Genomic DNA, 24,423 nt, shown 5'->3' with positions numbered 1-24,423 from the left:
CTTAGGAACAGTACTCTATTAACGTGTGTTGACTTGCTTGTTTGAGTGGGGGTATCAATACTTATCAGTTCATACTGGCACTTAAATGCAGATACAGAGGAAGCAAACATGACTATTGGGAGAAGGGAGCACAATTGGGGTTTTTTGGATGAAAGGATAAATACATTTTACATTGCAACCTGCAGTCAAGATTTTGCACGCAATATTCTTACAGTGTATTTAAATGTTATATATGTGTATAGGTTTTCCTCCATGAATGACAATAAAACCCCTGTACTTTATATGTTCAACAATAACATCTGAGTTTCAGGATATTTTCCAAAGCCCACTTTCCTTTTTATTGTTTTGGTAGCAGCTAGTGACTGTGTAATGTGTAATATCAGATTTATTTCATAGGTTTTGCAGAATATCATGTTTCCTAAACTGCAGTGTTGTATCCTAGCACTGTACCCCATAGGTACCGCAGTATTTATAAAAAATAAAATGCCTAATTGTTCCTCCCTTGTTCCCCATGGTATTGTTTTCCTTTACTGTGTCTACATTTAAGTACCAGTAGGAACCAGTGGGTATTTTATTGGTATCTAATTCTTACAACTAAATTACAGTTTAAACCATCAGCTGTATTATAAAATGTTACCAAAAAGGCATATTTTAAGAGAGTGTACCACTCATATGTGTATTTAGTATTTCGATAGCCTTCCATGTGAATGAAGAGGAAAAAACATTGCACTCAACAAAAGACAAAGGGATAAAAAGACAATTCGTGTGTGTGTAACTTTCATCAAAGTTCAGCAAGTAAAATAAGAGTTTGCATGTCCAAATCAATCAGAATGCTCTTTTTATTTCAGTTTCTATGTTCAACACCAGGTTGTAAAATGCACAGATGTTTGGGTTACTCTTTCTTCTGTGTGCAGTTCTCATTTAGCTTTAGTGTTGAATCACCAACAATGAGTTATTCAGTTCATTGTCAGAGGTGTATCAAGTTGGTCCCTTTGGTAAGATAGTTAAAGTCTCACAGGGCCTCAAGAGTATCAACTAAACAAAAGTACTAAACATTTGCAAACTATAGATGATGCAACATTATGTCTCTATATAACACCTATCTACATGGCAACATCTGTTATATGCACAAACATATATTCATCTAAACTGTGGTACATTTTTATTTATTTATTTTTTATAACTCTGTTAATCTCTCTGTTGGTCCTTCTCTTAGCCATCCCTAGCAGACATCATGGAGCTCCAAGCGGTGTTGATGGCAGCTGGTGGGGGTTCTCGTATGACTGATCTGACATACAACACCCCCAAAGCAATGCTGCCTGTCGGCAACAAACCCCTCATGTGGTACCCGCTGAACCTGCTGGAGAGGGTGGGCTTTGAAGGTGAGAGCTAAATTTTTAGTACTTCTTCTGCTATTACATCAACTACATCTAATACCCCTATTACTGCTACATATGCCCCTATTACTGCTACATATGCCTTTATTACTGCTACCAGTACTACAAGTATTATTCTCTCCTTGTATTTTTGTTGCACACTTTCGGGCATATTTAGTGACCTGCCCACCTTTAATCTGGGCAGAGGTCTAATCAGCCAGAGTAACTGAAAACATCTGTGTTTGTGTGTGCAGTTAAGTCAGATAAAGCAAATGAAAGAAAAAAATCTCACTATTTTTCATCATTATGGGATGAGTGTGGATTTTTTATTTCATCCTACATGTGATTAAAAAGATAACTCAAAGATTAATTTTAGAAATGCAATATTCTGTCTGCCCGGTCTGACAGTGTAACATTTCCTCGTTAGAGCTACATGTTCTGATGGTAGTGATCTGGATCTGATGTGAACTGTTAGCCCTCCATTCACACTGTGTGTCAGTGACAGGGGTGGAAAGTGCTACAAGAGTGCACTGGCATTCTTGGTTGGTTTCCACATAAAATGTAAAGAAGCAAAAAATATAGCCAGTACTTCTAGTGTAAGTTTATGTGGCCCATTTGGAAAACTGGAACAAAAAGAGTGCAAGCTTCATTTTAACATTAATGTGGAAAGAGACCTTTTAAGAGAAAAGATCACCTCATACTCATACACAAGGACTGTAACTGTTTTTCATTTTAACCATAAGTACTGTATAGGTAAAATTACTAAAAGATTGATGTCCCTTAAATTTTTTACAGTTTTTACAGAGATTCTTAAAGAGAAACCGATTTTGTTGCATTTTATCATTTCCTTATGATAACAGGGACAGGATGACAGAGACGATTGTAGAAACTATAGTGTTTTGACTGGTGCCGCACGATGTGGTAAAAACATCATATTGCAAATATTTTGACAGATATTGCGATTATGTGAGAATGACAATTTTTGTTATGACAAATTGAATTTTCACCAAAAAAAACAGCTCTATGTAAAAATACACCCAAGAAGTCTGTTTAAACTATGAACTGTAGTTCTACAGACAATAACAGATAATAAGATAATAATACGTAATAATAAAAATAAGATAATAAGAGTTAAATGTTGCAGGTTGGTCACATTTCCTCAAGTGTTGGCCAGCTCTCGATGTTCTACTAAAAGAGACACTACAAAATTTGGACTCTAATTGATGATGAACAGTTGAACAGTACATCTGCTTTGAAGCTGTTAAGCTTTAATAACAAGACCAAATTCTAATTCTCTTTTCTTATTCATGGTCAGTGTTACTTTTGCTGTTTGGTACCATGAAGCAGTCAAGTATACTTGCAGATTTTCCCCAGCAACATGGGGCTGCATAAAAAGTATTGAGTTTACAACTGTGCTGCTTTTTCTAGTCGTACTTTCACCAGCTTGTCATCACATCATCAGGCATTGTCAGGTGTGCATTTCCTGCGTAGATTTACAGTCCAGGTTTTTGCCTCTTGTGCTTCAGCTTGCAGTAGGTCCAGAAACTCCGGGCTTATAAAGGGATTTGTTGCAGTATGCTGTTCTTGCCAGTAAACAGGGCTGTTTGTTATAAAAGCCTGTAGGTCCTCAGTAGCCTAAATAAAACTAGCTTTCTATACATAATCATCCTGTGTGGCCAGCAGTTTACTGTGTGCAGCCAGCTAGCCAAAGCCCTGCAATTTGGTTTTACTAGGCTGACACAGCTAGAGTGAACAAATGCATGGTAGAGAACATTTTATGCAGACAAGGCTAATTAAAGCAGACGGACTCTGCAATGTTCTAGATTCATGAAGTGGTCTAGTAAGTTACCAACTTTATCAAAAGTGGAGCTAGTGGTCTTATCCTGATTTAAGGTTTAGGATGTGTCAAAAAGTCAAAAAGACTTCTTATATTGAGCAAGAATACAAATATAGGTTCACCTAATAGGTCCTGATGGCTGCTCTCATTTATGAAAGGACCGGAAAGAGAGAAGAGAAAGAAGAGAATGACCATTACTTTTAAAATTCTTTTCTCTTGTAAAATCAGGTCTAGCGAGCTTTTAAAAAAAAAAAAAAGGCTTAACTATCATAAAGATTGGTCTTTATATTAGGAGCAAAACATAATGTACATAAGGCTTCAGTGGGTTTGTATTGTTGCTTTCTGAAGATTGTTTCTGGATTTCAGTGGGTAGATGATGATTTTAGAGGAATTGACACATAGCTTATTAGCAAGAGAGGGATTATATTAATTTATTTACACAGAAAATATCACCAAGGAGTGTTGCAATTTTGAGTTATGTTGACATTTTTGCAGCTAATGTGTATCTAATATGTATTTTCTGTGAACAGAGGTGATAGTGATCACTACCAAAGAGGTCCAGAAGATGATGAGCACAGACCCTAAAATGAAGTTGGACGTGAAGATGAAACTGGATGTGGTTTGTATCCAGGAAGATGGAGACATGGGCACCGCAGACGCTCTCAGACACATCCAGCAGAAGATCAAGGTGTGTGTATTTTTGTGTATGTAGATGCAGATACTACATTGTGTTTATTGTACCTGCAGAGTGTTTAGGCTTTGTATTTAATGGAAAATGGAGAAAAAATTGCATTTATTCAAAAAGTTGAATTCCCCATTGGACCACTGAGATATAAAATAACATTTCTATCCCTATTGTTTCCATTTAAGTAGTCAGGTTTCATTGTCATAAATAAAATTATTTTGATCTTACAAATCCAATAAGTTATATTAATTAAACCAAATTACACATGGATGAATCCTAGTACATCAACCAGAATATTCTCAGATATTCTCTCAAATATCGTTAATATTAGTCAGATAATTAACAATAAACAATAAATAGCCAACAGCAAAAGACTTCATTACATGTACATGGACAGAACTCGATTCCTATGAATAATTAGTGTTTTTAAAAATGTTCTAAATGTTCAGAATGATCTACTATCTCTCTTAGGCCACAAGCTAACTTATATAGGAATATAAAGGGGAAATAGTTTAATTGCATTTATGTTTATCGGTTGGTTAACCCAAAAGACATATTTTATCTGCACCCATTTTCATCCAGTTCACTCTGACCTTAAAGCTGTGTGAATCAAAGCACTGACAGAAACCAGGCTGTCGAAAGAAATGAAAAGAGTGCCAGTTCCCCAAAAGACGAAAGAGAAATATACCAGTGTTGTTAATTCATTGTTGTTGATTCATTACAACCTTAATGTTAGCAATATAACGTGGTTGGTTGTTAATAAAAGCTGCAACAACTGAGTTTGGCTTTATTGTTTGGTAGAAGGGGAGAGCCTAACAATACATTATACATCAATACCAACAACCAGTGTTCTGTGAGGTTTGTGATGAGAGGGGCTGTTTTCCTGTGTAACTTTAACCCGCCTGGAAAAGGAGGAGAGGTTAGATGTAGAGTAGAAAAATGATGAAGATTGAGGGGGAGGTCTAGGTGGGCGGTGTGTGTACCGCTGGGTGACCACCGATCCGTGCCTTTCCCTCCCCCGAATGGTCAAGGTTACTGAAGTGCTTCATTTCACCTTTTTTAAAATACATATAAATACATGCACATGCACACACATTTACACACGCTGACATACTATCCATGACCCCCAACCCCAATTTCCAGACCCCCTCTGTATCCTGCCTGCTGATCCCTCCATCCCTCCCTTCATCCGATTCTCTAAACAGATGAGGTCATGGTTAAGACTCAACTCCCTGTGCTGCCAGTTACCCGGTGCACCATTTATTCTCATCCTGTAGTCATGCACATCTGTGCAACATTTGTTTTTGGGTATGCTGGGGTATATGTCGTCCCTCTGTATATGCCATGGCTCTGACTGACCTCTTGTGACCATGAAGATATGTTTGTGTGAGGTTTTGTGTAGTTTAGCACTACTGATGTATGTCTAAAGCAATTGCTCTTGTTTATTGTTTGAATATCAATGATTGCATAGGGTTGGCTTAGTATTGGTGAGTTGATAAAGATCTGTGCTTTAGAGTATAATTACTGCTTCCTGTTTGGTTTCTCTCCAGTTTCTAGGGGTGGGGGAAATATTGATTTAACTTAAGGATGATGATAATTATGTTCTACTATTCTGAATTAATTTACAAATACCAAAATAAATTGTGCATGCGAAATACACCATATTCCAGAAATCACAAGTACACACATGCTATGGAGAGGGACAAATTAATTCAACCTGCCCAATTTTCAATGAAGCCAAGCTTTCAGATGTTTTTTTCTATTTAATAATCTCATGAGGAATGAGCTTGACATGACTCATTCCATATGCAAGCTTGCAAGGAGTACTTTCAGACTTTTACTTGCAGTGCAACATATGTTAAGACAGTAAGGATTTACTGTACTGCAGTGTTAAACATAAACTGCAGGTAAGCTAAATAGTGTTGATCGAGGTTAATGTCTGACTGAAACATTGACAAAGAAAGCAGAAACTTTGGGGAACGTAGTGTTTTTAAAAAAAATTAACAAAAAACTCATTCAGCTATCACTGGTAGCATCGTTATTGAATGAACAATCAATTTTGGCGCTCCCATCAGTGTCAGTTCAAAAATCTCTGAATTGTGCTTCTAGATATCTTCCCTGTCGAGAGCATCCCACATCAAACGTACATTTGGAGACATAAGTGTCCTGCCACTGCCGCTCATTACATTCTTCACAGAGAAATCAGTTGGCTTTGCTTTTGAAAAAAGATTTATCAGAGATGTCGAATTTGTTGTGACAAGGGAGTTTAATGTTTTTTCCTCTGGCATTTGAATGGGTCTGTACAGATTCTTATTATTCCCTTTGCTCAGGAGCTTTTTCATAGATGCATAGTATAACAACACACGCACGCACACACTTAAACAGGACTAGCTCCAGCATGCTCCCATTGAGAATAGTCGAGTTCCTAATCCTTTGAGCAGCCAGCTAGATTAGAGGCATTGAGTTACACTCACTCACCCACTGGAGGGTGATGAGTGAAGAACTGTAACCATGGCCTGCCAAATCCCAGTACAGAAATCACTCAAACTGTCAAACTGATGCATGAGTACAGTATGGACACACACACTCACTCACTCATCTCTTTACACAAGCACCCTCCCATGAGGGGATTTGGTGTAACCTATCAAACAAAATACTTACAGGAATCAGTGTACACTCTTGGTGAACAGAGTAGGTCATTCCTCTTGATTATTGAAAGGAGAGATTACAAGCGGCATATTTTATTTTGTTCGCTCTTCAAACAGTGAAGTTACACAAAAGTGGAGGGATATGGCGGATTATTACTCAGGTCTTTCACCATAAGCCAAACTAGTGAAAGGAGTACTTAACGTGCACTTTTTGCTTTGTATGCTTAAAGCCTCTTTGACATTTTTTTTTATCATTCAGGCTTAATCACCTGGCAGAATGAGCGTTTGCAGGCTAAATGAACTATATATACATTGGAGTTGCTGATTCAAAGGCTCACCTTTGGTCCACATATGTTAGTCAGCTTGTAAGACTCGAGACAAAAGGTGAAGAGTGAGAGACAGAGCTGAGGCTTTTCATTTGAGAGACACAGCAAACATACTTAGATGAGACTTGGTTTCTTTTTATTTCTTTCCGGCTTTTAACTACCTTGCTCTCCACCTCCAACCCAATCCGCCCTTTTTTTCCTCCTTTTTGTGACACGCAATAGTTTTAAGGTTTATGGTTTGAGCACAGTTCATGTTAAAAGTGGCCCGCATTGCGCTTAGGTCAGTGTGACGGTTGTCTTTTTCTGCCTGGTGAACAAATTAGTCAAGGGGTGTGTATACATTAAACCTTGACCTAATTGTATGCCCATGTAAGACAATTCAGTCACACATTTAGATTTTTCATTTCTGTTAACACATGAAAAAATAATTTATAAATTTAATTTTGAAAAATTAAAAAAAAATTATGTACGCCTAAAAACACAAAGGGTAGACAGCAACCATGTAGACATAATTTGATGATGATTAAAAGGCCTTCATCAGTGGAAAAACAAAAAGGACGCCGCACAATCACCATACAAACAAAGTTTCGAGGTATTTATTAAAGTGGGCCGGGATTGTGTAAGCAGTAGTTTTGGATTGATGTCAGCTACCACAGGGACAAGTGTGCGTCTGTGTGTCTGTGGGTTTGTGTGCATCAGTGTGTGTGGTCCTGACCTGTCCAGAGATCCTGGCTGTTGAAAGGCCAAAGTGTCTCTGTCTCTCCAGCTGACTCCACTCTGCTGTCGCCTGAGTGTGTGCCTGTGTGTGGGGATCGTACGCGTGCGCATACTTGTGTGCTCCGTTTCTGCACATGTGTGCGAGCTTGCCTGTGTGTGTGATAGAGGGAGGAGAGAGTTGAAAGGTCTCCGAGTCTTAGTGTCTGTAGATCTCCTGCAGACACCACCAGCTTTGCCGTGGCAGCTTCCTGTGGCAAGGTTCAGACCAGGTTATGCTGGGAGTTACCTCTAGGTCAACTACACAACCCTTGACCCCACCAGCCCTGTCCACACACACACACACACACACACACACACACACACACACACACACAGAACAGCTCGGCAAAATTCAACCACGGCACTTATTACTTATGAAACTATGGGAATTCTTTAATCTTTTGATTTGATTAAATTTAGCTTAATATTGCAAAAACAGGTTGAAGTGTTGAATGTACTGAATGCAGTAAATTAAGTTTTGCCAATATTCTTTTTTTAACTCTGGTGTTGCCTCCCATTATCTATTTTCTATTCAGTTCGTCCTGTATCCGTCTTTTCTTTTGTATACTTCCAATGTGGCCTCTAGGAATGTAACAACACACTGAACTCACGTGTTAAAACAATACTAATAATACTGGGTTTACAATATGATTTCCTCATGTTTTTTTGTTTTTAAACAAAATTTGATTGAAAAAAACATTATGACTGAAAAAGATCTACAAAGTATATTCTCTTATATTATCTTTATCAAATTAAAGAATCCTTTTTTTATTTTTGTGGTAGGGTTTAAACTGTGCAAAAAAATGCATATTTTCTTTTCTTTGTAAAAAAAAAAACCCTGTAAAACTGAAAATATAACCCTGACAACTACAAAATATAGCTTCAAATCTCTTGCCATGCCTTGTCCGGTATCTTCTTACCGTTCTCGTTTCTGAACAAAAAGCTGCCACGCCTCCGATTTACAACAGGATGGTGCAACCTGTCTTCACCTGCAGCCGCTATGTCTTTGCAACGTTCGTGCACAGTCACACACCGACGAATACTCTCCTCCGGATCACCTCTGTTCTGCTGTTTATAAAGAGTATCACAATTCATTTTTCATTCACATATTTGTGTTGCGATTTAACTCTCCGCAATACATTGTTACATTCTTATGCCTTTTCTTTTTCTTTCTTCATATATGACAGCCATTTTTCACCCCTCCTCTCTCACTCTTTCTTTTCCCTTCTTCCCTCCGTCACAGACAGAGTAAAGATGTCTCTGTCATTAAGGCGGCTGGTGCTAATGGTGGGATTAGTTCTCATGCTGACAGCCTTCATCACTGGACGGACAGATGGATACCACACACAGACACACAAATGTGGACACACCCACATGTAAACATACATACACACACACACACACACACACACACACACACACACAGACATGTAGCATCATCGGAGGCGAGTTAAAATGACCGATCTAGGCCGTTGGTGGTAGAGTAAGTGATATGTCTGTGGAATTCACAAGCTGACATACAGTTAAAGACCTACATTGATATATATATTATTACATAGCTACAATGCTGAAAATAGCTCGCATTTTAAAAAGGAGTGTGTTTTTTGTCATTTGAGTTTTGGAAATCAAGCACAGAGATCCTTGTTTTCTTTGTCGTTGTGATGTTAGAGCTGTGCTGTTTTTAGACCAGTTCATAGGAAGGTGCTCAAAGCCAGCCAGCCCAGCTTGTTGTTCTGGGTAAGTCAGTTTCTGCCAGGGGAATGATAGATAAAAATAAACCTGGACTGGATACAAACATATTTGGATATATGCAAGGTTTGAGGTTGAAGATTTATTTTACTCACTCACACAGGCTGAAAAATTAAAACAACAGATATGTCTGTCAAGCACTTAGGTCCTTGAAACAATATCTGGAAAATTACAACTAGAGCAGACTTAGACTTAGACTTCACTTTATTGATCCCTTTGGGATGACTCCCTCAAGGAAATTGAATTTCCAGCAGCTTACAAAACACTGGTATACAAATTAAAAGAGGTATAAAAAAATACAGTATAATATAAACAATAAACTCTTAGCTAAATATAGAAAGTAAACAATAAACAGTAAACAATAAACTCTTAGCTAAATATAGAAGGTAGAGATAAGAATAAAAGTAAAATAAAATTCAAGTAAAATCAAATCAAATAAATGTAGAGAACTGTATAGAGGATAAATATAGATACATATATAGGACTGTATATGGCATTGTGTTATTATACAGTGGATAAATGACATTAGCAGAAATTAGCAGTTAAATTAAATTATTGCACTTAAGCAGTGGATTAAGTTATTGCACAAAAAGAAGAAGAGTGTCCAGGTATGTATGTGAGTAGATTATTATTGCACAGTGAGTGACTACCACTCCTTCCCTTCTGTCCTCTTTACCCTATTTCCTCCTCCCCCCAAGTGAGGAGTTGTAGAGTATGATGGCATGAGGGACAAATGAGTTCTTGAGTCTGTTGGTCCTACACTTGGGAAGGAGCAGCCTTTCACTGAACAGGCTCCTCTGGTTGTCAATAATGTCCAGCAGTTTGTCCAGTGTCCTCCTCTCTGCCACCATCACCAGTGAGTCCAGCTTCATGCCGACCACAGAGCCGGCCCGCCTGATCAGTTTATCCAGTCTGGAGTTGTCCTTCTTGGATATGCAGACCCCCCCCAGCACACCACAGTGTAGAAGAGGACGCTGGCAACCACAGATTGGTAAAACATCCACAGCAGTTTGCTGCAGATGTTGAAAGACCGCAATCTCCTAAGGAAGTACAACCTGCTTTGTGTCTTCCCGTACAGGTGGCTGGTGTGTGTTGTCCAGTTCAGTTTATTATCCAGCCACAGCCCAAAGTATTTGCATGTATTTGATGATGAGCCTCCACCTCAGCTCCCTCTAGCAGGACTGGTCTCGGTCTTGGTCTGGACCTCCCAAAGTCAATGACCAGCTCCTTCGTCTTAATGGTGTTGAGCTGTAGGTGGTTAGTGTGACACCAGAGAGCAATGTCCCCCGCCAGACTCCGATACTGCTCCTCTCTGTCACCCCTGATACACCCAACGATGGCTGTGTCATCGGCGCACTTCTGTATGTGACACAGCTCCGAGTTGTAACAAAAGTCTGAGACGTACAGGGTGAAGAGAAGAGGGGCCAGCACTGTGCCCTGGGGGGCTCCAGTGCTGCTGACCACAGTTTCAGACGTGGTGTCCTTCAGCCTGACGTACTGTGGCCTGTCAGTGAGGTAATCGTGGATCCAGTCCACCAGATGGGGGTCCAATCCAATCCTGTTCAGTTTGTCCTGAAGCATAGGGGGCTGGATGGTATTAAAGGCACTGGAGAAGTCCAAGAAGAGAATCCTCACTGTGCCGCTTCCCTTATCCAGATGGGAGTGGACTCGGTGTAGCATGTAGAGGATGGCATCCTCCACACCAACATCTGGCTGGTACGCAAACTGAAGGCGGTCCTGAGCGTGTTGTACCTGGGGTCTGAGGAGGCTGAGGAAGAGCCGCTCCAACGTCTTCATAAGGTGTGAAGTGAGTGCCACCGGTCTGAAGTCATTCAGCTCGCTGGACCTGTTCTTCTTCGGAAACGGAACGATGCAGGATGTCTTCCAGAGGGTGGGCACTCTCCCTAGCTGCAGGCTAAGGTTGAAGATCCGTTGTAGTGGTTCCCCCAGTTCTGCAGCGCAGGTCTTCAGTAGTCTCGGACACACTTTGCCCGGGCCTGCTGCTTTCCTGGGCCGGAGCTTCCTCAGCTGTCCTCTGACCTGGTCTGTGGTGATGGTGGGAATTGTATAAACATAAGCATAAGAGTTGAGCAAGGTTTCAGATCCATTTAGCAAACACAGGTTTACTGTTTGCCGTTTCCTTCAAAATGTTGTTTTTGAGTTCTCCCTAATTACATATTGCATTTCTCTTGGCATATGCTTCATTTCATTTTCAGTTATTTGTTTGCATTCACTGTTGTTATGTCACCGTACATATAGCGGTATTTATGCAGCTGGAGGATGACAAGGACACTTGGATTCAAACCTTTTGTAATACAGCACACTTTCAAACAACAGAATTGGATCAGCTGAGGAGAAACAGACACATTGTTAAACAAAAGCAATGAAACAAAGCAGGATTTATTATTCACTGTCACCAGAGTTTAAGTCACTTTAACACAGGCCCTACAAGTGTTTGTGTGGGTTTGGCTTATATACAAGCAATGCTAAACTTGGAAAAGCTCACTGTTGACCAAAAAACAGTTATTCCTTCATCTTTCTCTCTCTCTGTCTATATGTTTGTCCCAAATTCCTGCTCAATGAGCCAGTTTCTGTCATGACTATTGAAAGTCCAAGCTCTCATGTCTTGAGGTGTTTATGTGGAGCATTGTCGCCACATTAATTTATGTATAGTCTACATGCATGCCGAGATGACTGTCGTGACTGAGCAAACCTCACTTTGTAAACACAACTTGCCCTTTACACTCTATGTCATGAATGTCTGTGTTTTTGTGGGCTTTTGTGTGTGTTTGTGTGTGTGTGTGTCTGTGTGTGTGTCTGTGTGTGTGTGTGTGTGTGTGTGTGTGTGTGTGTGTGTGCGTGCGCGTGCGCGTGCGGTGTGACATTGGAAATGTCTTTAAAGTCACAACAGGTGGAAAGATTTTGTTCCAAAATGAGGCACAAGCCAGAAACCTGAAATCTCTTTACTTAGTGAAGCGATAATAGTTCATCCCAGAAGATCCAGTAGGTTATGGGCATTTTGTCTTAATTTACTCTTTCTTTTCAATTTCCCTCTTCAGACGGACATCCTGGTGGTGAGTTGTGACCTGATAACGGACGTGGCGCTTCACGAAGTGGTTGACCTGTTCAGAGCCCACAATGCAACACTGGCCATGCTAATGAGCAAAGCCCATGAATTCACAGAGACAGTCCCGGGCCAGAAGGGCAAGAAAAAGACAGGTAAAAGGAAAAATGAATCACAGGAGATTAGAATCACAGACTATTTGCATAGATTGCTGTAGATGTTAGCACTTACTGTTAGCCTCTATTATTTTCTATTAACATTAGATATTGTGTATTATTCCCCAGGTGAGCAGAGAGACTTTGTGGGAGTGGATCAGTCAGGGAAGAGGCTGCTGTTCATGGCCAATGAGGCCGATCTGGAGGACGGGCTATCAATTAGAAAATCTATCATGAGGAAGTAAGTAACTTAAAAGTCCTGAAGGGCGGGTTCATCCGAATTACAAAAACATATTTTGTGTCTTTACCTCTAGTTGTATATATCCTTTTTGATGGGTTTGGTTTACATTTTGAGATAGCCATCTCCTAAGGTGTCTCAATCCTCAACAGTTTCATTTTTTGTTAAACATTGATCTAATTAGTCATTGTCTTGTTGCCGGCTGAAATGATATCTGTCATCTTAAAATGTATCACTCATATCTAGGGATGTCATGAGAACTGATAGTTCGGTACCAAGTCGATGTTTTGGGTTTGACTGATAAATATGTTGTGCACATCTGTAGTTTGTAGTAAGGAGGGCAGATGTTTTGGTTTCTAATCCGAGTCGGTGTGTTTTAGGCTAAAGGTTCTGTGGCGGGTGTGTGGGATTTTTGTTACAGGAAGAATACTCTAGGTAGGTTTTCGAGTCCTAAAATGCATGTATGTGTGAGAGCGGGTGTTTTGGGAGCTCGTAAATACTTCATGGAGCCAAAGCCACTGTAAATTCTGGCCAATAAGAGGGGGGCCAGAGCAGCTGCTTGCATGCTTCCCTGCACAGAGAAATCTTCAGACACACACACACATATAAACACATATTCTATCTCTTACACACACAGAAATGCTTATATGAACACACAGAAACACGTAACACAACCTTGAGGTGGACAGTGATTGAGAGAAAACACTCACACGTTGTCACAGTGTTATGGAAACATGAGCCCACAGCTAAACATTTACGGCTTACATTGAAAGACTTATAACTTTTAAATCACCTCATATCATTTATACACACGCACGTCACACAACCACACGAAACAGATTTTAAAATTCTCTCCACATACAGTATTAACCGCCTACGGTAATAACAGAATGTATTTCTGGAGTTCTGGATTTTTATAACCCGCCCCAGGTGGATTTACAAGATCTGACTAGTTTGCCCATCAGTCCACTCAAAGGGCACTTCATACATACACTACAGGTTTCTTCCTTTGTAATCTTGACATGTGCACACTGCCTCATTCATGAAACATTTGTGCTCAGCAGTTTGATCCAAACCACCAGAAATTTAATTTTCAAAGAATTTCTTGCCTCAAGTCAGATTCGGTGCTGACACAGCACATAATTCTTCACAGGGCCTGTCAATTTGTTCAAATATGAAAATATAATATTTTGTCTCAGTTAAAAGTCTTTTTTGTTGTCGGTGCAGAGTTATTTCCCCCCCACCCTTTGTTCTTTCAGCCATCTCTCCTCATTTATTTCCCCCAGTACGATCAGCCACCCATCCATTCATTCATCCTCCCATCCTTGTTCAACCTCCATCCTGTGTCATTTTTCGTCTACTCTCCTTCTCTACGTGTTTCCACATGGTGGAGGTGTGTTAGCTCAATACACTCTGCACATGTGAGATTGTTTGACCTGGAAATTGCTTAAAGGGTGTGAAAGGACTCCAGCTGAGCTTCCCCTCGTACATTATAGCTCCACCTGTCAGAGTCCTTTGGATGCAGGCCTGGAGGAGTGGTTGATTGTGTATTAATGGACCGATTCGAAATCAAAATTGTTCAGATCATGAGAGAGATTCAAGCGAAACCAATGAGGTTCCTGTTTGGGTAGTATCATTAGTTACAGTCAGTATAAAATCACATCCATATCTAACTATAATGCTTATGCATCATGTGGTAAATGTAGTTGCTTGTGATATTTTCTTTTGTCTTGAAGTTCAGATCATTATAAAAACAGCCAAGCATTTTTGAGGAGCATATTTTAACTGCAGTGACCTTTTAAGATACTGGACGAGGAGTTTGTTTGCATCTGTTTGCAATGATGGCACAAAACAGAGGGGCTAAAACCCAATCAACACAAATACCACATGTGCTGTACCTTCCAAAAATTAAATAACTTCCTTTGCAGTACAACAAAAGGTCAGGATTACATTAATGCAATAACAAAATAAGTATATTTCACTTTTAATTGTACTCTATTATCTGTATATTTAGTTAGAAATGATTATCTTTTATTTATTATTATTATTTATTTATTTGTATATCACTTTTGTGCATTTGCTTTATTTTTTTTACATGGAAATTTGTTTTCTTGCTGGCTCTTTATATATATATTTTTTTTAAATGTCAGAACCTCTGAATCATTTGGTAGGATTGTGAGCTAACCAGTTGTCAGTTTGGATTTCATGTCCCTTTTTCTGTAACTTATCATTTCTGATATATAACATAAAGATTAGGCTTGAAACAATTAGTCAATTAATCAATTAGTCGGTGGTCAGAAAATTTACCTAACCATTTTACTGATCGATTAACTTTCATTTGTCAAGCAAAGATGTTGTGGTTATATGTGTTTCGGACTGAACCATGTGCACTTCAGGCTTATAACACAGGTTCAGATGTGCAAGTCAGGTCAATTAAGAAAACATCTATTAGACTAGCATGGTATTAAGGGAATCACACACATTTTATTTTGGAAGCAATAGTTGAATGCCCTGAGTAAGTCGTAAGCCCTTCAGCTCTGTTGGCTCTGTAGTGGAAACCTGACTAATGAGGGTATTAACAGTCAATCTGCTGCGTCTGAGTCATCGTCCGCTGTGGGGTTTTAGTTGTAACTAAATAAGACATTATGCTGTGTGTGTTTGTGTGTGTTTGAAAGCGAGAGAGATGTGACTCCTCTCTCCCACTGAGGACTTTAGTGGTACTTTAGTTGTCAGTCATTAATCCAAGGGTTGAGTCATCCTTGCCTGCAGAGGCACTAAATTCCTGCTCCCCTTGACACTGAGCTCTACAGCACTCACAGCAACCAGAAATCACATGATGCTGGTGTTAGGAAAAGCATGATGTTTACCCTTGTTTGGGAAATGCAAGATGGTTGTTGTTGTTGGATTCTGCAAAAAAGTGTAAACTAGAGAAGTTGCATGTTTCCAGTGCTCAGTGTTTTGAATCAGACGGACTAGTAATGCTTAAAAAAATGTCCTATTTAGTTTAGGATTAAAGATGAGGAGAGTCTGGATTTGGGGGTTTGAAGAAAAACAAAATGCTAGTTTATTACCTGAGTAATGCCATCTTTGAATAGAAATATATGAGAACTATGTTTGTTTCTTGCTCTTTTGGTTTTGGTTTCAGTGGTTAAGACTCACTAGTGCTATTTCAGTAAAATAAAAGTTTTAAGATTTAAGGTTAGCTTGAATTAACTGTTAGGGCAATATTTTTGTGTCAGTGTAAGGAGTGATGCAAGTAGGGCCATTGTTGGTATTTTCCTTACCCTGAATTGTGGGTTGTCATGCCCTGCATACACAGTTTTTTTTTTATAGAAAATTGGGTGGTTGTTTTGGCACCTCTGTTTAATAGATATTGACTGAGATCATGTCTAATCACCACACCCTCTGAGGTACCATCCACTTTGCCCAAAGCCTTTTCTGCATTAGGTGCAGCACTTATACTTTACACTTTCTTTATCATCATGCCTGTGACCCAGCAATTTTTACTGGTTGATTGCTCCACTAAAACCAGCTGTTGATAATGTCACTTGAAGCTATTTTTGTTATTCGTTTGCTTTTTTTCCCCTTTTCTGCTCCAAAAATTCACAGTAATAGTTGCAGTTGCTAATGTAGAGTTTCTCACAGTGTTTTATAGTGGAGGCACCATGCTTTGCCTGAAATAAGGAAAAAAAGATTGCCTCTGCTGCTGTCAGAATAATTAAATGAAGCTTTATGAAATACGATATTGGGCTTATTAAGGTTCTTGGAACATAAGCAGGCCACGTGTCTAAAGGCTGAGGCGACTGCGTAGAACATCTTAAATATTTTGATAAGAAGAGGAGATGGGTCAGGAGCCGTCTGATTCAGCTCAGCAGGTGATTGGTTGCTTGATCACATCACACCGTCACTTCACAGTAATGAATAAGAGCAGCCTGTTGCAAAGTCGGGGAAAAGAATAGCTTCTGAATTTTTACATGTTGGGGAAAAAATAGAGACCAGCAGCCCAGTCAGTGTCCCAATCAAGTGCTGATGTGTGAGAAAACAACAGCAGGTACCCCTAATAAGGGCACCTGTTGCTACTCTTGCCCTCTCTCTCTGTCCCCATCTTTCTCTCTCCTGGCCACCCACAGGTGCCAAACAATGATGTCACATGTTGGTTGTACACATAAATTCCACTTGAAGCTCACGATACACACACACACACACAGGCACAGGCACACACAGGCACAGGCACACACCTGGGAAAGGTTGTATCAATAAATACATTTGACAAACACCTACAGAGCGTATCTGTGTGCGCACGCACATGTGTTTTTATGCTTTTGAATAAAATACCTTAACACAGATGGACACACACACACACACACACACACACACAGTTTGATTTATGGCTTTTAGCATCTGGTTGTAAAATATGTGTGACCAAGCAATCCTCCTGAGTCACTCTAGTTATACTGCAAGACTGGTGAAGAGAGGGAGAGAGATATGAATGGTGGGGAGAGGAGGGAGCTGGAGAATTGTAGAAAGGAGTTTTTGATAAAAGGGAGAGGAAGGAAATGAGCTGAGGAGAGGTAGACAAGTTGATATTTTTTATCATTCATTTTTTTATTCAGTCCCAAGCCAGTTTCAATATCCTCTCCTGAGTCATCGCAGATATTTTATATGACATTTATTTATTCATTATTGCTCATTTCTATGTACATGGTAAGAGGTGCTCCCAGCAAATAAGTTTTATTTTTTTATTTATTTTAAGCCTTTATTCTGTCAATTCAGGCTTTATTGCGGAATGTTTCCAACTTTGAATATGAACAGAAAATCATTAAAAGACACCAAATATTGTCAGAGAAAAACAAAAAAACATTGTTTCACTTACAATCCTCTTTATGTAAGCATTTTTTACATAGGGCAATACTACTGTCAGTTCTGTAGGCAAGACCGCCTTTGTTGAGTCCGAGACCAGGACCAGGGCTAGAGTCCAAAAAGGTTTGAATCCAATCAAGAGTCCAAATGAGAGAGACTGATTCAAGACAGACAGAAAAAATAGAAGGCTTTTGGCATTGCCAGTAAGATGAGTTGTGGCAGCCAGGCATATGATTGCAAGTGTCATTGACTGGCGCCCAATGTCAATGCCCGTTGTAGATGGATTTTGAATTAAACCAATACCTGTTTTCTGAATAAGCACGCTCAATTAGTGGTTTTGAATTGAAGTAGAAAGTTACGTCAGAAGAAAAACCCACGACCATCATCAAAATACTAAATGAGGGAACATCTTTTGGAAGAATCATGTTAATCTCTCTTGTAGCATTCCAAAGACTTAAACACTCAGTGCCAGAAAGCAATGAAAGTGCTTAAGATATTTGTACTTTATGTGTTTGTGAAGCAAGCACAATTTTGACACAAACATTACCATCCTAAGACAACTGTAGTGTTACATGAATACTTACTGGCAGAGGGGAAAATAGTTGTAGTTTTTTAGTTTTGACTACCACCCAGATGTCTTGATTGATTAACACAGCAGTCTCAGGGCCATTAGTTTTCTATTGATTTCAGTATAAGATTATAAATCCGCTTGCTCAGATCTGAACATCTTTGTGAACAGTGAGCAGCATGTCTGCTTTTAATTCTGTCAAAGTTACGTTATTGTTGTGAGGTAATGAGACACAGGCTTTTCAAATCAATCTGCTTTTACAACTTAAAAAATCTAAATCATAGCAGCATGCTTTGAAAAATGGTTAGCAGTAATGGAAGGTATATGTGATTTGTAGTAAATGGGCTAAAACATGTAAAAGCAGTGGTATGGTCCTTTTTAGAAACAATGCACCCCGCTGTTTTTATTATGTAATGATTGAAAGGGCAGAGGAAGAGGAGGATGGGTAGTCGGAGAGGGTGAAGGGGCGAGGGTGGATTTGTTTATTGAAACCTGGAGGATAAAATGGTTTTCTTTGGTTCTCGCTTCATAAATGTCACATGTTCAAACTCTGGCCACTGTGTGTGTGTGTGTGTGTGTGTGTGTGTGTGTGTGTGTGTGTGTGTGTGTGTGTGTGTGGTGTGTGCGTGCGCGTGCGTGCGTGCGAGTGTGGCCCCCCAGTCAACATAAACCTGTCTCATGGCAGCAGCTCACTGGGGCGACATCTATGGTAGCTGACAGAGGACAATAGACAGATGTCACTATTCTCTGACTTTTATGTAAGCCTATGGCTGTGTCTGGTTTCCATCAAATGTTCCTGTCCTATGTGCAAAGCGGAGGTAAATTAAAAGGGTTTTCAGTAAATGAGAAGCAAACATAAAACATTAAAACAGCAGGTGATGAAAAGAATCAAAGCAAATTGTCCTCCAAGTAGCAGCCAGGGTTAAGCTGTGTGTCATGAAATTGGTGCGTGTATGCAGAGTGGTAGGACGCCACAAATGCATATTCTAATGGTAATTCTGATGTATTTTCTTTCAATCTCTGTGTGTAAAATGTCATAGATGATTCATTTTCTTGTGCTGTGTGAGTTTTTGCAAAGCAAGCTAACCTCATGAATATGTAAAAAGTCCATTTTTCATATAATTGTCCTCTCTTGATTCTGTATCTTTCTTTTACTTTCAGACATCCAAGGATGCACATCAAAACCGGCCTCGTGGACGCTCACCTTTACTGTCTGAAAAAAGCAGTGGTGGACTTTCTCGCTGACAACAAGTGAGTTCTTCACTTATTTCTCACTATGAACATAGAAATGAACACATAACCCTAAATCTTTAAAAATATCATCTGAAAATGACACATTTTTCTCTGCAGTGTGAGCAGTATGTATATTAAGTAAACACATACACTTGGACATGAACCCACACAGTCAAACAGACATTCACATTTGCCGCTTAATCTGTAGCAAGTGTTAAACATGGTTACATGGTGTGTAAGGCTTTGAAAGGTCCTGTTAGCAGGGTATTCTAGCGAGGTGTTAATTTGTTTTACTATGTGTCACTGAGGCAGGCTGTTAGGCCTTTAGCCTCTGAAGTGAAGCAGTGTCACAGGGAGCCTTCTGTAACTACCCGGGCAATAGATGCATGGTTAGACTCTGAATACTCAAAGATCTATATGATCTGTATGGCATTGGCTTGTATTAAAGTGTTTAAAGCTGGTGTTGATAATAACATAATGGTATTGAGTAGGGGTGTAACAATATAGTCACCTCATGATTCAAGGCCATAACAAAGTATGAACGAAAATAATGTATGGATATAGAAAATTTAGTTATTTCTCCTCAGGTGTTTTCACCATTTTAATTTTTTTTTGTAGTTTTTCTATTTCTGTAAATAAATCACTGTGTTTTTCAAGCACGTTCTTACCTTTACCATTATAAGATGCATTGACAAGAATAGAAAGATTGGAACTGAATAAAATGCTGTAATTTATAAAGTTAAGGCCATAGAGTGATCTTAAGGGAGGCATGATTTGCAGAAAAAGAAGGAAAATAAGACAAGATAAGGTAGGTTTGGAAAAAAATCTGTCCGAGCCGCTTGTCATCACAGTAGACATCCATCTGTCATCCAATCACTGCTTGTGGCCAGAAAACATATTGAACTAGAAGGGCACCGGGAAAGAACAGACCTCTGCCAAGGCCAATAGTCCAGTCACCAACACCAAGGCAGCAACTTAAAAAAAAAAATCCATAGCGCTTCACTTCGCACTGCCCATAAAGCCAACTGATGCGATTTAACTTATATTCACCAAGCATGTTATAGAGATATGGTGAGATCTTCTGCTCTCTAGACAATATATTTTCAGATGATGTCCTAACTCATCATTTCCAAACAATCATCATAGGTTTTTGGCAAACTGTGCACACTTGAAAAGGAGATCTGGGGGAGCACATTAAAAGACAAAAATATGAAGCGTGTTTGATAAGGATGGGATTAGATCCAGATGCATTCCAGGCAAGGTTGCAAGCTCAGGAACAGCACAGCATCACACTTCTCAAAACAGGGTGGTGATGAGAAAGTGGGTGCTTGGCTGGAGGTTAGAGTGTGGAAATCTGTTGCCCAGTTTTACATTTTAACTATTTTAAATGGAGGGTATCTTTACCATGCAAGTTTTATTTGATACATAAATAAATCCAAAACCAGGCCAACAAACTCTCTTCTACTGAATATTTTTGGTTAAGACGAGGGGCACACTTGAACATAGTAATTTGCCATAGAGATGTAGATATAAATCTTACGTCATTACATCACTAACGCACACTCTGCCCCCTCCATATATCATCTCTTGTTAGATGACTCATTTCTTTCTTCAGTTCTTTTCTTGGACTTTCTTTTCACAGCTCATCTCTCTCTCTCTCTTCCTTTCTCCTCCATGCTCTTTCTCTGTCTCTTGCTCAAGGAGAGAAATGGACAGAGTAACTGTTGTTTTTCTCCTGTCATTCAGATGGAAATTCTAATCTCCCTTTAAAAGAAAGTAAGAGAGGGCAAGTAAAGGGGGGGCGGGGGGGTGTGTGGGGTGGTGGAGAGGAACACTGAGCATAGCACAGTGCAAAGAGAAGGAAGAAGAAATTAGCTCCTGATATAGCAGAGAGAGACCTGACGTTTTATCTGTGTTGTTTTTCAAACTCATAAGAACCTGAATTGCTAGTTGTCATTACTTTATTTTTAATACATTATACATCATTCACTTACATTTATTTCATTAACATACATTTATATTCTAACTCTAACTGACTGTTGATTGTAATTTATTGAGTCTAATGCACCCTCCAAATTATTACATAACCAAGATTTAGTAGTGTGTGAACTTTAACTGCAGTGGATAAATGAATGAATCTATATATTCATTTTAGGAGATTTTCTTCAAAGTAGTGCCGGTTTCTGGCACACCCTTGGCCTTTTCCTCTCTGATGATATAGAATCAGATTTAAAGCACAAATGACTCCAAAGCATTTGCCAAGAACATTACAAGTTAAAGAGGAAGTAAATTTGGAAAAATCATGCAGTCAAATAATTGCAAGGTAAATTTGTTAATCATCTCAGCTGTCTTTTCTATGTTTACAGAAGGGGGCTCCCTCACAAACTATTTTCCTCACTTGTTCATTTAGTTTTTTACTCACAGTTTTCTTTACCAAGTGACGATTAGGAAGCGTACCGCTATCTAAAGACAGCACATTAAATCAGGATTATTGACTTCATCGCTAATGTATGATACTGATGACTTTGTAGTATGCTTAACATCCACGGCACATTGAAATCTTGTTGTATGTTCTTGTATTGTAGGTCCATCTCATCAATCCGGGGTGAGTTGTTACCGTATTTGGTGCGGAAGCAGTTTTCCAAAACAATCAACAGTCAGAAAGTCAAAGATGACACAGAGGATCAGAACCAGATCAAGAATGACGGCTCTACAAACCACGGTCAGTAGTTGCACTTAACTGCACTGTAACCCACAATGACCCACGTCATTTGTAAGCCATCAGCATGGAGAGTATGTAGGTTTGGCTTTTGCTCAAAATGAAAACAGACATAGACCTTGAATCAAGCTGACAAAAAAAGTAAAAAACTATTTTTTAAAGCACACAAAATCCCCCAAAACACTGTGTATGTATCATCATTTTAACTCCTTCGTCCTGCCTCTCTTTCTCTTTCTCTCTTTTTATTTTCCAGAGCTCCTCATCTCATCAAGAGATGAGCCTCTCCTCAAGCTGGCCCAGGAGCGCTCTTGTTGGAATGACCACCGCGGGGACATGAGTGAGGCTTACCACGGAGGAAAACTCCGCTGCTACGTTCACATTATGGACGAGGGCCTTTGCTACCGTGTCAACACTTTAGCTGCTTACATAGAAGCGAACCGACTGGTAAGTCAGACACTAGCCTGCTCCTTCGAGGGTTTTTGTTCTGAACATGTGTGATGGAGTATGTTTGGAGGGAGTTCAGTTTTATGATTCTAGATGTATGCATGGCTTTAATTTCATTACATAAGTATTAGAACTGCAAAGATTGGTCAACTCAAATGCATCAATAATCGATTTATTGTTTCAAGCAAAAATAGCAAACATTCTTTGCTTCCAGCCACGTAAGTGTGACAATTGGCTGTTTTTCTTCGTCTTATATAACAGTATTGTAAGTTTTGGACTGTTCATTGGTCAAAAAATGCTAATTGCTGATATCACTTTGTGCAAAATTATGTATTTTTTGTGCTATTTTTTTTTACTTTTTATTTTTCATATTGCATTTTCATATTTCACTTAATGCTACTTCTATTTTGCCAGTTCCATTTAATGCAAAATTGCATGTTTATTTGAATGTTGTATGGCCTAATTCCTCCTGAGAGATAATTGAAGGCATTTAATCATCTTTCTGTTCTTTCATAGGCTTTTATTTTATGTCTCCCTCTCTTCTGTCTTCTCCCTACTAGGCCCCAAAGCTGTTTGAAGAGCCAGCAGTCCACCCATCGGCTGTCATTTCTGAAAGATGTCAGGTATATAGTTGGCCGGATCCATATTTTCTGTTATCTTACATTTCCCTCTTTTTTTTTTTACTAACAGTTCTGTATCGCAGCTCACTCTATCATCTCTCAGAGTCTAATTTGCATTTCACCATCATTGAAGAGGCCCGTGTGTATATCCATGTTTGAGTAATGTTACTGTTTGTGTGTGCATGTTCGCTCTGTCCTCAGATGGGATCAGACAGTATCATCGGAGCACTGTGCCAGGTAGCAGATAAGACTTCCATAAAGCGGTCCACCATTGGAAACTCCACCACTGTCAAAGAGAAGGTCAAAGTCACCAACTCTATCATCATGCACGGGGTTACCATCGAGGAGGGGTGAGAACACACACATCTGTACACACATAAACACATGCTGACATGTGCTTTGAAGTGCTTCTGCGAACATCTTAGTATAGCCTGAAAAATAATTTCGCTGTCAAAGCATGTTTATAAAGTTTAATCCTCACATCGGCTTTTGTTTGGTGTTCAGTTAGCACATGCATATACAGTGTGAGGCAAAGCGGAATTTGGTAAACAGATATTTCAAATTAAGATGAGTGATCACATGTTGCCAGGAAAAAAACTGGTATTGAACACCTTTTATCTCCATTCAAATTTTCATATTTGTACATGACTTAACATTTTGTAATTCCATTTATGTGTTTCACCACCCCCAAAACATTCCCTCTGTTTTTTGTTAAAACTGTTTGGTTTTCATATGTAAAAGCAGTGGTATGCCTACTTCTTCATTCATTGCATATCTTTCCATTGAATTTTCTAGGTGCCCCTGTGTGCAAACGTGTGTGTGTGTGTGTCAGGCAGATGCTTGTGCATGTGTGTGTCGGTTGATGGGAGGTGTAACAGGTTTTGTTTTCTGTGCTCTATGGGGTCAAACAGGGAGCGCTGAGTTAACAATGCAACTATTGGTGTGCAACCAGCCAGAGATCAGTTCCAAACAAACACAAAGCTGCTGAACTGAAACACACAACATCCATATATTTCATTTAACCGCTAATTTACTCGCCTATACTAAGTTTCCCACTGGTTATGGAATTTGTGGAACACTGCGGGAGCTTGAAAGGTCTTGACAGCAAGAGTCTGGGCTATTTGATAATTCTCTGCGTTATTTAT

The 24,423-nt window shown here is 39.4% G+C and overlaps 1 protein-coding gene across 1 annotated transcript in view; it reads left to right on the top strand.

Annotated features, from left to right (window-relative positions):
- eif2b3 (eukaryotic translation initiation factor 2B, subunit 3 gamma) overlaps positions 1 to 24,423 on the top strand; it is a 32,515-nt gene that overhangs the window by 554 nt on the left and 7,538 nt on the right. The window contains exons 2-10 of the mRNA XM_051404521.1: positions 1,217 to 1,382; positions 3,744 to 3,901; positions 12,437 to 12,596; positions 12,726 to 12,837; positions 19,424 to 19,513; positions 22,081 to 22,217; positions 22,468 to 22,658; positions 23,219 to 23,281; positions 23,480 to 23,628. Coding sequence (XP_051260481.1) covers positions 1,235 to 1,382; positions 3,744 to 3,901; positions 12,437 to 12,596; positions 12,726 to 12,837; positions 19,424 to 19,513; positions 22,081 to 22,217; positions 22,468 to 22,658; positions 23,219 to 23,281; positions 23,480 to 23,628 — 1,208 coding nt within the window. The 5' untranslated portion in view covers positions 1,217 to 1,234. The remainder of the gene's footprint in view (positions 1 to 1,216; positions 1,383 to 3,743; positions 3,902 to 12,436; positions 12,597 to 12,725; positions 12,838 to 19,423; positions 19,514 to 22,080; positions 22,218 to 22,467; positions 22,659 to 23,218; positions 23,282 to 23,479; positions 23,629 to 24,423) is intronic.

Source organism: Dicentrarchus labrax, unplaced genomic scaffold, assembly GCF_905237075.1.
Source record: "Dicentrarchus labrax unplaced genomic scaffold, dlabrax2021, whole genome shotgun sequence".
Lineage (NCBI taxonomy): Eukaryota > Metazoa > Chordata > Actinopteri > Moronidae > Dicentrarchus > Dicentrarchus labrax.
The sequence above is the reverse complement of the archived record's forward strand: the minus strand, read 5'-3'. Positions and strand labels throughout refer to the sequence as shown.